At 39.9% G+C, this 14,064-nt stretch overlaps 1 protein-coding gene across 2 annotated transcripts in view; it reads right to left on the minus strand.

Annotated features, from left to right (window-relative positions):
* PAPPA2 (pappalysin 2) overlaps positions 1 to 14,064 on the minus strand; it is a 399,201-nt gene that overhangs the window by 63,691 nt on the left and 321,446 nt on the right. For both annotated transcript variants that reach the window (XM_069065505.1, XM_069065506.1), the window contains one exon: positions 2,525 to 2,596. In XM_069065505.1, coding sequence (XP_068921606.1) covers positions 2,525 to 2,596 — 72 coding nt within the window. The remainder of the gene's footprint in view (positions 1 to 2,524; positions 2,597 to 14,064) is intronic.

Raw genomic sequence — 14,064 nt, forward strand, 5'->3', positions numbered from 1 at the left:
AAAGAAAGAAAGAAAGAAAGAAAGAAAGAAAGAAAGAAAGAAAGAAAAGGAAAAAAGAAAAGGAAAGGAAAGAAAAGAAATCACTCATAGAAGGCAGCATGCAAAATAATATATGTATCTAACTAGGGCATCCTGCACAACGTTGTGTTTTGGCTTCCTCTTGCACTTTCTTCCCTTCACCTTGCTTGCCTCTGTATCTGTTTTCCCTCAGTCTGACTTTGATATTATTCAGTCCTTCTTAGTATTTTTAGATTACTTTTGATTGAAAAGAAAAAAAAATTTCTTCCAAATATTTCACTCTTCCTTTCTCTAGTTCTCATTTTTTTCACCCCACTCTTGTCAGTATCTTTTTTTTTCTTGTCCTTTATACCTACATTTCCTTCTCTCTCCATTTTCCTTTCCATCCCCATGTGCCCTGATTCCCTCTCCTTCCTCCTCCCCTCCCTCTGTGTGTACCTCTCCTTCCAGCTTTGGAGTCAGGAGCCAATATCTGGTCCTTCAAAACCTGCCCTACCCAGAGGGCCCCAGACAACACTTTAGAATAATCTTACTGTCAAGAAAACTGGCTGGACTAGTTCCCAGGCAGGGAGGAGCTGCGGTTAGGGATGCACTGGCCAAAAAGCTTCTTGTCTGCCTGAGTAATGGGGTAGGGGAATGGTCAATTCTCAACCATAAGTGTAATGTCAGCAGTTCCATAGGGCAGGTGGGAAACTGTCCTGCTAAGCCTTCTGAAATCATTTCAGAAGGACAGTGCGACTTTAGTGTCTTTGGCTACTGGATCTTATAGGTACTGAGAGGTCCAAGGAGGAGGAAGAAGACAGAACAACTACAATAAAAAAGAAGCCTCATAGTCTTACAGTCTGGGAAAAAGCAAAAGCCCCAAACTCAAATTCTAATTCCATCATCTGGCTTCCCTCTTTCTATCCTAATGCAGAAGGAGTAACAGAAGGGAATGCTCAGTCTCTCTTTGATCTCTTCCCAGCTCACAAAGTGTTTATCTCCCTCCTTCCTTGGTCCCCTACCCCCAAAGTCTTTCTACTCCCTTCCCTCCCTACCCCCTGCCCTGGAGATGATTCACTCTTTCATTCCCTCCTCCCCAACCCACTGCCATCTGTTTTCCTAATGATGGCATCAGATGAGCTGTTTTGTTGGCCTTCATGATATAACAAAGCATCCTCCATGCTAACTAACTTGTATTCCTCATCTACTCCTCTCAGTATGCTTAAAAAATGGTGTCTTCCCTTACCATTCCCTTTTCATCCTCCCCCCATTATTTTCTATCTCCCTCTCCTTAACCTCACCCTCTCTCTTTGGCCTCATGTGTATCACAATTTCATCAAGAAATTGGATCAAATGAAAGAGAGATACAAATGAATAGGGGGATTAGTGTGTGTGTGTGTGTGTGTGTGTGTGTGTGTGTGTGTGTGTGTGCTTGGCACTGGGGGGATTTGGGAGTAGGGCTGCTGGAAGACATGACAGTCCAACTGCTCAGGCTCCAGTGAGCAAGGATGAGCCAGGATTACCCAAGTGTTACTGCTAAGTAGCTTAATTATTCCCAGTGAGAGTTTTGGAAGACAAACCTGTTGTGGCTGAGGGATGGAATAAGTAAGTATTTGTCACTGTCCAGTTCCAGAGTGAGAAGGTTTCAAGTAGAGTGAAATTCTCTCCCACTTCCCTCACATGATAATTTTCTTTTATCACCCCCTTCTGAAAGAGGCTTCCTCTGAAGCCTCATACTTTTTTTTTTTCTCTCAGAGTCACTATGCCTATATTTTTCCTTATATCCATTCCAACCCCTCTGATTCCCTAAATTATTGACACTCTATTGACCCTCCTCATCTAGAAAAGTCAACTAGAGAACATGGGCTTAAACAGAATATGTCTTGAGGTGACAGTGAACCAGTCTAAGTTGAACATAATAGAGGCTTTGGAGTTAGAAGTCATTACCTGTAATGACCTTGAGAATATCCCTAAACCTCTCTGGTCCTCAATTCCTTGTCTATAAAATAAGGGAATTAGGCTTAATGACATGTAAATTATTTTCCAGCTCTAAATCTTCCATCCTCTGACCCTTCTGTGTGATTACAGCTCTAGCCTCCAAATAATCAAGCTTATTTTCAGATTTTAAAAAATGTTTATGGAAAAGTTCTTTCTTGTTGAAATGAGATCAAGTGGATAAAGTGTTTTGCTAAGCTTAAAGCACTATATAAATGTTAGTGATTATTATTAACTATAATTATTCCTTTACTTGGTCAAAGCTTGATTATATCAACAAGTGAAAAGACTTCCACAAATACCTTTAGATTCTCTTAAAATCCTTAACCAAATACAAATTCTAGAGGTTTCACTCAAAGAAATTGAAACCTCAGAGGACCTATCACCTAATTTGTGTAGGTTTCAAAAGGTTCAGAGTTGTAAGAAAGAAGTGAATGAAAGGATCTCCTTATAATGGACTAAAGATGTATGGTGCAAATACTTACCCTTGCTTTAGGTCAGGACCTAGGAGAGGAATAAACCAGCTTACCTCACATGACTGAATGCAGTAAACCAGGTTGGGATCTGGATGCCACCTCAGTCTCCCAGTACACACTATATTCTAAGAAGGAAAGGGAGGAAAACAAAGTATTAGTTCAAGGGAAAGAGAAATTAAGAATATGCCTAACTTCCCTGCCTTAGGGACACTTTATGAGACTCATAGGTCCCTGTGAGTTCAACCTAACACTGCTAATTTCCCAGGACATCCTCCTATTGGGAGGCAAATACGTGTTAGTAGAATAAAAAAAAAAAAGACAAATCTCTGGATTTGCAGTCCAAGGGACTGGACTGGGATCTTGACTTGGCTTCTTACTTTCTATGTGATCTTAGGCAAGTTGCTGCTCTTTGGGCCTCAGTTTCCTGAATTACGTGATAGGATTGGTCAAGATGACCTCCAAACTCCCTTCCAGAAATAACTCTGTGATCCTATATTCTACTAAAAAGGCCAGAGCAATATGAGCTTTCCTGAAATCTTCCAGCCTCACACTATGGCCTTATAGGAAGTAATCAGGCTCTAGGTAAACGTGGCTCCCTGTACCTCTGATCCCCATGATGTAAATGACTAAATAAGGAATAGAAGTCCATTGAGCTCTCACTGTGCTCTTGTCGAAGCTATAAATCTTTTCCTGCCATAGGCCATAAAAGGGGGAACACTCATTGTTTAAGCACCTCATAAATGTAGCCCTTTGAAGCAGCTGGGGATCAGCATGACACCAAAGGAAAGTTTAAGGAGGGGGCAGTTTGCTCCTGCCCAACACCCAGTGCTCCCAGATTTCAAAACATCACTGCTGGATACACACATGACTGTGTTTGCAGTTCTGTGCCCTAAGTGGAATGAAAACTCACTGATGACATATCTAAGTAATTTTTAATATTGCTGGATTCTAAAGTTCCAAGGAACTCACTGCAGAGAATACAGCCTGATTCAAAACAGAAACAAAAGATCTCTCCCCATCTGGCTACCTTCCCTATACCCCCCCATCCCCCACCCCAAAACCCCTGCACAGACACCAATATTTCAATCTCTAGTAAAAGGAAGAAAGGAACAGTCTGGTGAGGTGAGAGCTCTTCCTAAAAAAGTTCATACCTCAAAGTTGAAGCAATGTACTTTAGAATACTTACACAGTGCCACAGTCAAATCCACACATTAGACAGGCAGTTCAGTCAGGCCATTGATCAGAATTATCACCAATTAAAACAGGAATACCTGACTTATTTTATGTGGGGTGGAAACATCTCTATTACACATATCCTAGAATCCATGCCCCCCCCCCATAATGAAATTCCTCCCCTAGATCCTCAATCCTCCAAATAAAGTCCCAACCATTTAAACCTACCTAATTTAGAATTGTGATACAAAACAAAACAAAACAAAGATATGTCTAAAGACAACTTTGCATTGTGAAGAGAAAAAGAATGACAAAAGGAGTTGTGTCAAATTAATAGAGTAAACTACTCTGGCCTGCTTTAAACCACTTCTAGAATCATTCATTTATATACAGACAATTAATGACCATAAATGATACTCAACTAATTTTTAAAGCAGGTCTATCAAGAATCCTGCTTGGCAACCTCCTCCAATTAATTTAAAAGGTGACTCTGAAGAAACTTTGGAGCTACAGAAACCACAAAATGACACAGGGAAGCTAACCTCACACTGAGGATAGCCCAGAAGGCCGGCAGGAAGCAGCCAGTACAGTGCTCTGGGAGCTCACCCAAGCCCCTCACAAGCCAGAGGTTTTAGCTTCAGGGTGTGCCTTACCAGGAGGCAGCTGGAGAGACTTCAGATCACCAACGGCTGTGGCACTTTCCAGAATTATCAACACATAGATGCTAAGAACAAAGTGAGAGGGTAATGCAGTGTGGACTTTGAGATGCAGTAGTTCAGGAGTGGTGTCAGCCTTTGCCCCTGGTATGAGAAGCCACTGAAGCGCAGCGGCCCTGCAGCCGCCACCATGTGGCTGCTTCTGCTCCTGGCCTGCAGAATGTAGGGGGACCAAGTGACCAGTCTGAGGGGTATTCACTTGTTTTAACCTGCTTAGATCTGGATTGAGGTCTAGGGTGGAGGTCCCTGGGTGTGTGACCAGCTTGCCAGAGTGTGTGGAGGCTTCAGAGAGGGCACCGAACTAATACATTTGGCAGCTGAGAAAATCCCAATGATTGAGACTAAGCTCCCCTGTCTGGTAGCAGAGTTCTACTAAGGCAAAAAGCCCAGAATTCAAGTAATTCAGTGGCAACATGAGCAAACTAGGGAAGCAAAGCAAGCAGAGCAACCCAACTTTACAGTCCTATTTTGGGGACAAAAAGGATCATAGCATGAAACAGGAAGAAGACAGTGAATTCAGAACTCCTGCACCAAATGCTTCCAAGAAAAATACTAGCTGGTTACAGGCCAAAGAGGACCAAATAAGAGAAGTGGAGGAAAAATCGGGAAGAGAAATGAGAACGATGCAAGAAAACTATGAAATGAGAGTCAACAGACTGACTGAGGAAAATAATGCCTTAAAAAACAGACTGACTCAAATGGCAAAGGAGGCTCAAAAAGGCAATGAGGAGAAGAATGTCTTAAAAAGCCGAATTTGCCAGATGGAAAAAGAATCTCAGAAGCTCAATGAGGAGAATCATTGCTTCAGAATTAGACTGGAGCAAATGGAAGCTAATGACGTTATGAGAAATCAAGATGCTGTTAAACAGATCCAAACAAATGAAAGAAGAGAGTGCAATGTGAAATATCTCATGGGAAAAACCACTGACCTGGGAAATGGATCTAGGAGAGATAATTTAAAAATTATTGGACTACCTGAAAGCCATGACCAAAGTAAGAACCTAGAAATCATCCTCCAGGAAGTTCTCAAAGAAAACTACCCTGATGTTTTAGAGCCAGAGGGCAAAATAGAGGTTGAAAGAATCCACCAATCACCTCCTGAAAAAGATCCCAAAAAGAAAACTCCTAGGAATATTATAGCCAGGTTCCGGAATTCCCAGATTAAGGAGAGAATGTTACAAGCAGCCAGGAAGAAACAATTTGAATATTGTGGAAACACAATCAGGATAACACAGGATCTGGCAGCTTCTACACTGAGGGATCGAAGGGCTTGTAATATGATATTCCGGAGGTCAAAAGAGCTGGGATTAAAACCAAGAGTCACCTACCCAGCAAAACTGAGTATCATGTTTCAAAGGAAAATATGGTCATTCAGTGAAATAGAGGACTTTCAAGCATTCTTGCTGAAGAAACCAGAGTTGAATAGAAAATTTGACATTCAGATACAAGAAGCAAGAGAAGCATGAGAAGGTAAACAGGGAAAAGAAATCATAAGTAACTTATATAACAAAGTTGAACTATTAACATTCCTTCATGGAAAAACAATAATTGTAACTTATGAAACTTTTCTCAGTAGTTGAAGGGATCATAAATATATATATATATATATGTATGTATATATATATATCTGTATATGAGGGTATATGGGCATATGAATACATATGTGAATGTGTGTATATATGTTTACAGGTATACATACATAGAGGGCACAGGACCAATTTAACAGGAAGGGATGAACTTAAAAGGTGAAATTAAGAGGTAAGAGAGGAATATAATGAGAGGAGATGGGGAGAGACAGATTGGGGTAAACTATCTCATACAGAAGAGGCAAGGCAAAATGGTTACAATGGAGGGGAAGAATAGGAAGGCAAAAGGGAATGGATCAACCTTATTCCCATTGAATATGGCTTGAGGAGGGAGTGAAATACACACTAAATAGGGTATCTCACCCTCCAGGAGAATAGAAGGGGAAGGGGATGAGAGAGGGGATGATGGAAGGGAGGGCAGGTGGGGGGAGGGAAGTTGGAAGCACTCACTTTTGAAAAGGGACAGGATCAACATAGAGAATAGAACAAGTGGTAGGTGGGATAGGGGAGAGGGAAATATAGTCAGTCTTTTACAATATATCTACTATGTTATTGTTTTGCATTAGCCACACATGTACAACCTATACTGAACTGCTTATCTTCCCAGTAAGGGTGGATGACAAGGAAGGAAGGGAATGAATCTGGAATTGAAAGTTTTAAAATCAAATATTCAAATATATATATATGTATATATATATATATATATATGTGTGTGTGTGTGTGTGTGTGTGTGTGTGTACATATATATACACTATTATTAATACCATCTTACATGTAATTGGGAAATAAGATATACAGGAACTGAGGCATAGAGATCCACTGGAAAAGTCAAAAGGGGTATGGGAGAAAATATGGGAGAGAGCAGACTGGAGGAGGGGATATCCATGGGACTGCTATTTTGGGGCAGTGGGTAGGGGAAAAACAGGGAGAAAATTTGTAACTCAAAATCTGGCGGAAACGAATGATGTAAATCAGAAGCTAACAAAGCATTAAAAAAAAATAGACTAAGTCAAATAGCAAAAGAGGCTCAAAAAGCCAATGAGGAGAAGAATGCCTTAAAAAGCCGAATTTGACAGATGGAAAAAGAATCTCAAAAGCTCACTGAAGAGAATCATTCCTTAAGAATTAGATTGGAGCAAATGGAAGCTAGTGACTTTTTGAGAAATCAAGATACTATAAAACAGATCCAAACAAATGATAAAATATAAGGCAACGTGAAATATCTCATTGGGAAAACCACTGACCTGGAAAGTAGATCCAGGAGAGATGATTTAAAAATTATTGACTACCTGAAAGCCATGATCAAAAAAAGAACCTAGAAATCATCCTTCAAGAAATTCTCAAGGAAAACTGCCCTGATGTTTTAGAACCAGAGGCCAAAATAGAGGTTGAAAGAATCCACCAATCACCTCTTAAAAAAGATCCCAAAAAGAAAACTCCTAGGAATATTATAGCCAGGTTCCAGAATTCCCAGATCAAGGAGAAAATATTACAAGCAGCCAGGAAGAAACAATTTGAATATTGTAGAAACACAATCAGGATAACACAGGATCTGGCAGCTTCTATACTGAGGGATCGAAGGGCTTGTAATATGACATTCCGGAGGTCAAAGGAGCTGGGATTAAAACCAAGAATCACCTACCCAGCAAAACTGAGTATCATGTTTCAGGGGGAAATATAGTCATTTACTGGAATAGAGGACTTTCAAGCATTCTTTTTATTTTTTAAAGCAATTGGGGTTAAGTAAGTTGCTCAAGGTTACACAGCCAGTTATTTCTGGGTGTGGTGCTGAGTATCTGACACCAGGATTTGATCCAGATCATCCCGACACTGGAGCTGGTGCTCTTACTCACTGAGCCACCTGGCTGCCCCTAAGCAATTAGGGTTAAGTAACTTGCTCAAGGTTACACAGCCAGGTGTTTCTGGGTGGATGCTAAGTGTCTGAGCTCGGGGTTCGATCTCCAGGTCGTACTGACACTGGAGCCGGTGCTCTTATTCACTATGCTACCTGGCCGCCCCTTTTCAAGCATTCTTGATGAAAAAAACAGAGTTGAATAGAAAATTTGACATTCAGATACAAGAAGCAAGAGAAGCATGATAAGGTAAACAGGGAAAAGAAAGCATAAGGAACTTATCAAAGTTGAACTATTTACATCCCTACATGGAAAAACCATAATTGTAACTGATGAAATATTTCTCAGTATGAGAATAGTTGAAGCGAATACACACACACACATATGTCTATATAGGAGAGTATATGGGCATATGAATACATATGTGAATGTGTGTATATATGCATACAGGTATACATAGATAGAGGGCACGGGATCAATTTATTAGGAAGAGATGATACTTAAAAGGTGAAGTTAAGAGGTGAGAGAGGAATATAATGAGAGGTGATGGGGAGAGACAGAATGGGGTAAATTATCTCATATGGAAGAGGCAAGGGAAAACTGTTACAATGGAGGGGAAGAACAGGAAGGCAAAAGGGAATGGGTCAACCTTATCTCATAGAATTTGTCTTAGGGAGGGAATGACATACATGCTAAATAGGTTATCTCACCCTACAGAAGAGTAGGGGGGGGAAGGGGAGGAGAAGGGGGATAATGGAAGGGAGGGCAGGCTGTGGGGGAGGGAAGTTGGAAGCACCCACTTTTGAAAAGGGACAGGAGCAAAGTAGAGAATAGAACAAGTGGGAGGTGGGATAAGAGGGTGGGAAATATAGTCAGTCTTTTACAGTATATCTGCTATGGTAATGTTTTGCATAGCTACACATGTACAACCTATACTGAATTGCTTATCTTCCCAGTAAGGGTGGGTGACAAGGGAGGAAGGGAATTAATTTGGAATTCAAAGTTTTAAAATCAAATGTTTAAATATATATATACACTATTATTAATATTATTTTACATGTAACTGGGAAATAAGATATACAGGCACTGGGGCATAGAGATCTACCATGCCCTACTGAAAAGTCGGAGGGGTTATAGGAGAAGATATGGGAGAGAGCAGATTGGAGGAGGGGATATCTAGTGGGATCGCTATTTCGGGGTGGTGGGTAGGGGAAAACAGGGAGAAAATTTGTAACTCAAAATCTTGCAGAAATGAATGATGTAAACTAGAAGTTAATAAAGCATTTGATTAAAAAAAAAAGAATCCTGCTTGGCAATTGCTAGTGTTGCTAGTTGTAAATAATAATGACTATTCATATGTTTTAAAGCATTCTGCAATTTAGATGGGCATTCTTCCCTAAATAGTCTGAATTCTGACATATATTATAATTATTTGTTTTCATACACATCTAGTCTACCCTACTTTAAAGACCTTACTGTGAAGACCTTACTGTTAGGATTCGTTTTCATTCTTCACTGTATTTCCCCTCCCTCACAGGCTTAACATTCTGCTTTCCACACAGTAAGCATTCAATAAATAGCTAGATGAAGAAATGAAGGACAGGTGATGCTTTATCTTAACAATACACATAGCTGAAAATGCAAGGCATTCTGAAAAAGAGACAGGAGCCAGTATGTGACAGGGAATCAAATCACTGCTAGTAACTTGTTTACAATCTCCTCTCAGATTCTGACAGAGACAGCCCACTATGCTGGACCCAAGAGCCATGGGAACAGCAAGGCCAGTAGACCTACTTCTAGGTTAGCACCCATAGCCATAGCTGAGGGGAGAAACTGCTGTGAAGGTGGGGTCCATCTCCCTTACCATCATGAGCAATTGCTGGTCAACTGCTAGTAATAGATAAGTTCAGGAATCCTCAGGATGACTGCACCCTCAGACCACCAGTCCTGCTTCTACTGAGGCAAGTCTTGTGGACAAGGGTTCAGCCATCCACACCAACTGACAATCAATTTCAACTCAGAGGGCAGGCAAAAGAAACATGGGACCCTGAGGAAGAGACAGGAGGCAGCATACTCCAAGCAGGTAAAACCACCACCAGTATCTCGAACACTATTTCTCCTAAGATCCTGAGAAATATCACAGGAACCTGAGTCCAAGAGTCTTTGGAATAGCAGTGTTTCTAGCCCGATGTCAAATGGTTTAACATAGGAAACTGATAAAAATTTATCATTGGATATGTGGCATGACCAGTGCTCTGCTGCTGCACCATAAAGATCACTGGACTTTTCCATCTGACTTGCAGTCAAAATTACTCAAATGTGTTGTCTTCTCTGTTAGAGCTCCTTGAGATCAGGCACTGCCTCACTTTTTCATTTGAATGTCCAATGAAGTGCTTAATAAATGCTTGGTTCATTAATTCATTCATATAAAGGGTATATTATCACCAATGCCCCAGTTTTTTCATCCACACCTCCTTCTCTATAGTCCTGTTTGTAGGACAGAGGAGGCTCCTATAAATGGTGGAGTTGTTTGTCCATTTTCAAATGGGGCCAATGACATAATAATAGCACCTATTCTCTTCTCCCCAGGATTGCCACAAGGATAAAATGAAATGCTATGTGCTTTGCAAACTTTAAAGCACTATATAAATGCCACCCATTACAGTTGGCTATTATTATATATAAGGGAATACTAAGTAATTTTGTATATTTTTAATACAAAGCAATATCAAGAGGGTGAGAGTGCCAACAATGGGGTGGGGAGAGGGTAGGCATGTTATGGGAATGGCCTCCAACAGACAGTGTTACAGATAGGGGGTTTCAAAGGAAATTAGAACTTCTAAGAGGGGTAGGGAAAGAGAGAATATTGTGCAGAGATAGAACAATTGCCCACAATTGTACAAAGCCATGGAGTCAGGAGATAGAATGATGCATGTGTGTGTGTTTGTGTGTGTATATGTGTATCTGTAAAATAGACTGCTTGCCAGTTTCACTGAAACAGAGACTGTATAAAAGGAAATGCTATAAAATAAGATTATAAGATAGATGGGTACCATGCTACAGATGGTCTTAGATGACAAGGTGAAGAGCTTGTAGTTTATCCAGCAGGTGATAGGGAGTCATTAAAGATTTTTTTTAATTAAAGAAATGGAATGATCATGTCTCTATAGTAGGAATATCATTTTGACTTCTATGTGAAGAAAAAAATAGAGAGTAGAAGAGACTGGAAGAAAGGAAATCAAATAAGGGCCTATTGTAGTCTTCCACATGAAAGATAATGATGGTCCAAACTAGAAGAATATTATTGAAAAGCTGCAGAATACAAGAGGTAGTATATGTAAGTGGGTTTTGTGTGTCAGGGGACATTTGAATTGGAGTTAAGAGGATGGAACTTATTTAAATTCCATAAAAGTCAATATCCATTAATGGAGGAATAATTATGCGATTGTAACATATAAACATGATTGAATATTACTATACCATAAGAAATAATGAATATGAAGAAGAGAAACAAGATACTTATATGAATTGATTTGGCAAATTAAATAGAAAATGAAAATATTATATATGACTACAACATTGTAAATGGAAAGAACAACAAAATGACATCACATGTAATATAATTATAATGACTGAACTACTCTAGAAGAGAAAAGAGAAAATGTGCCTTGTTCCTTTCCTTATAAAGAGGTGAGGGTATTTCAGGTGGGGATGTTGTGTATGTTGTCATACAAATATGATTTCAGACACTTGAATTTTCTGAGTGTTTTTTAATCTTCTGTTTAAATCTTTGGAATAAAAGAAGACTATCTGGATAGAAAAGATGTGAGATGTGTATTAAGGAAGGCAGGAAGGAAGGAAAGAAGGAAGGAAGAAGGAGTTAAAAAAGAGAAGAAGGAATCAGGGAGTGAGAAAAGGAAAGAAGGGAAGGGAGGAAGGAAGGAAGAAAAGAAGGAGGGAGGGAGAGAAGGAAGGAAGGGAATGCAATATTTTATATATAAAGAATGAAGTGAAGGACATTTCAGTCTAGCTAGGACAGGGCAGGGAATGTACAGAGAAAAGAATAATAATACTTAAAAATGCTAGCAATATGAGAACAATCCAAACATAAAGTAGCATCTTGAATACCAAGTTAAGCAGTATGACATTGATAGGCACTAAGGAGATACTGAAGATAAGAACATTTTGAGCAGAAGTGTTATATAACAGAAAGATTATTCAGGCAGCAGTATTGAGAATGGATTAGTGAGGGTTGAGAAGATATGAAAAAGTCTGTTAGGATGCCATGGCAACAACTTTGGCAGAGAGCAAAGAGAACCTATACCCAAGTGGTAGTTGTTGGGATAGAGAAGAAAGGATGAACTTCAGAGGCATTTCTGTGATGGAATCATCTGGACTTGGTAGCTAACTAATATTTGAAGTTGAGGAAAGGAAGAATCAAAGATAATAAATACCCAAGGTCACAAACATGGCAAACTGGTGGTGGATAATGGTACCACAGTCATAAATATTAAAGTCATAAATAGGAACAAGTTTAGGGAAAAATATAAGAAGCTAAGTGGACCCATTTTGAATTGGAGATAACAGTGTAACATCCCCATGGATACATGCTATCAGAAAATGGGAGTCATAGAACTCTAGACAACTAGAACTGAAAAGGACCTTTGAGGCCATCTAGTCCAACCCTCAATTCTGCTTCATTTTCCAGTTAAGGAAATTAAGGCCCATGGAGGTTAAATGACTTGCCCAAGATCACATGCATTAAGTGACAGTGGCAGAATTTGAACCCATGCCACCTGACTCTAGAGCCAGTGAATTTCTGATTTTACCATGCTTTCTTCAAGAGCTGTGGGTATGGAGCTCAGAAGAGATAGTGGGATTGACTGGAGACACGTATTGTGTCATCAACTATATAAAGGTGATAAAGACATGGGAATGAATGCAATTGTCAAGGGAAAGAGAAAGGAAGGGACAGAAGGAGAGGGAATGGAGTCAGACACATGCTTAGGTGGCAATTACACAAAAAAGGTGGGAAAGAGAATTGGACCAGACTTAAGTACTAAGGGGGACATACTTTTCAAGTATTTTAACTCAGTCGTTTATATGCGCACTCTTGCTTTGTTTTAATTAAATGTATTATTATCTTTCTATTAAAGCAGGCCCCAAATGAACCACTTCTTGGCTACATATTGTTAAAAATGCAAACTACCAATATTTAAAAAAAAAAGATGGGTTTTTAAAAGTCTAATATATAGTAGTGTGCTTTCATGACCTAGTCAGCAGTAGGGGGAACAAACATTTATTTGTTTAATGTTTACTTGTTTGTAGAAATGTTACAATGCCCTATGATACAAGGAGCCCTTGGGGGGGTACTGAAATTATACCACTCTCTTCACTATTTGGCTGGCACAAAATGCCAATTTGTGTAAAAAATCAGCACCTCCCTCCTGAAGTTAAAAAAAAAGTCTCTTTACAGATTGTTACTGTTATTATTGCTCATCCTTCATTTTTTTTTTCTTTTTGGAGGGGGAAGGCAGGGTAATTGGGGTTAGGTGACTTGCCCAGGGTCACACAGCTAGTTAGTACTAAGTGTCTGAGGTCACATTTGAACTCAGATCCTCCTGACTCCAGGGCCAGTGCTCCTCTATTCACTGCACCACCTAGCTGCCCCCTCTCATCCTTCATTTTCAAGGAGGATCAATGATATTACAAGTGATGTCTTGCCCATGAATTGAATTTAAGTGATGGAGAGTTGAACCAAGTCGTCAGCTTTTCCTTCTCTTCCAGAGTCATCAAAGTCCAGTGGAAAGACAAAAGTCAGGACAACTAGCAATGTCCTATAATGCAGGGGCTGACCTTGGCATCTTTTATGTCTGACCAAGGTCTAAGTGTTCCACAGTGCCTGTTTCAGCTACCTTCATGGCTGGAATGAATGGTTCTCTTCTTCCTATTCCATCAGGGGAAAGTCTTCACATGGTTGGGGTAAACATCCTGTAACTTTCAACCTGGTTTAGTCCATCTGCAGAGACAGTTTTACTGGGGTAAGGCCACTACAAATGCTGCAGCTTCTTGGAGCCACAAGTAAGAGATGGATGGCAGGGGGACATCAAAGGTAGATGTGCAGAGGGTGTTAAAGAAGGACTAGTACCTCTGATAAGAGGACTTGTTCCTTATGGATACTATGAATTTGAAAGATTCAAAAAAGAACACGTTTTCCCCCTTTTAATTCATCCATATTGCAAGGAACTATGATGTTCTCAATGTG

The sequence above is a fragment of the Petaurus breviceps genome, unplaced genomic scaffold (assembly GCF_028583685.1).
Source record: "Petaurus breviceps papuanus isolate PSGF00001 unplaced genomic scaffold, PetGlider_PUasm1.0 90692, whole genome shotgun sequence".
Lineage (NCBI taxonomy): Eukaryota > Metazoa > Chordata > Mammalia > Diprotodontia > Petauridae > Petaurus > Petaurus breviceps.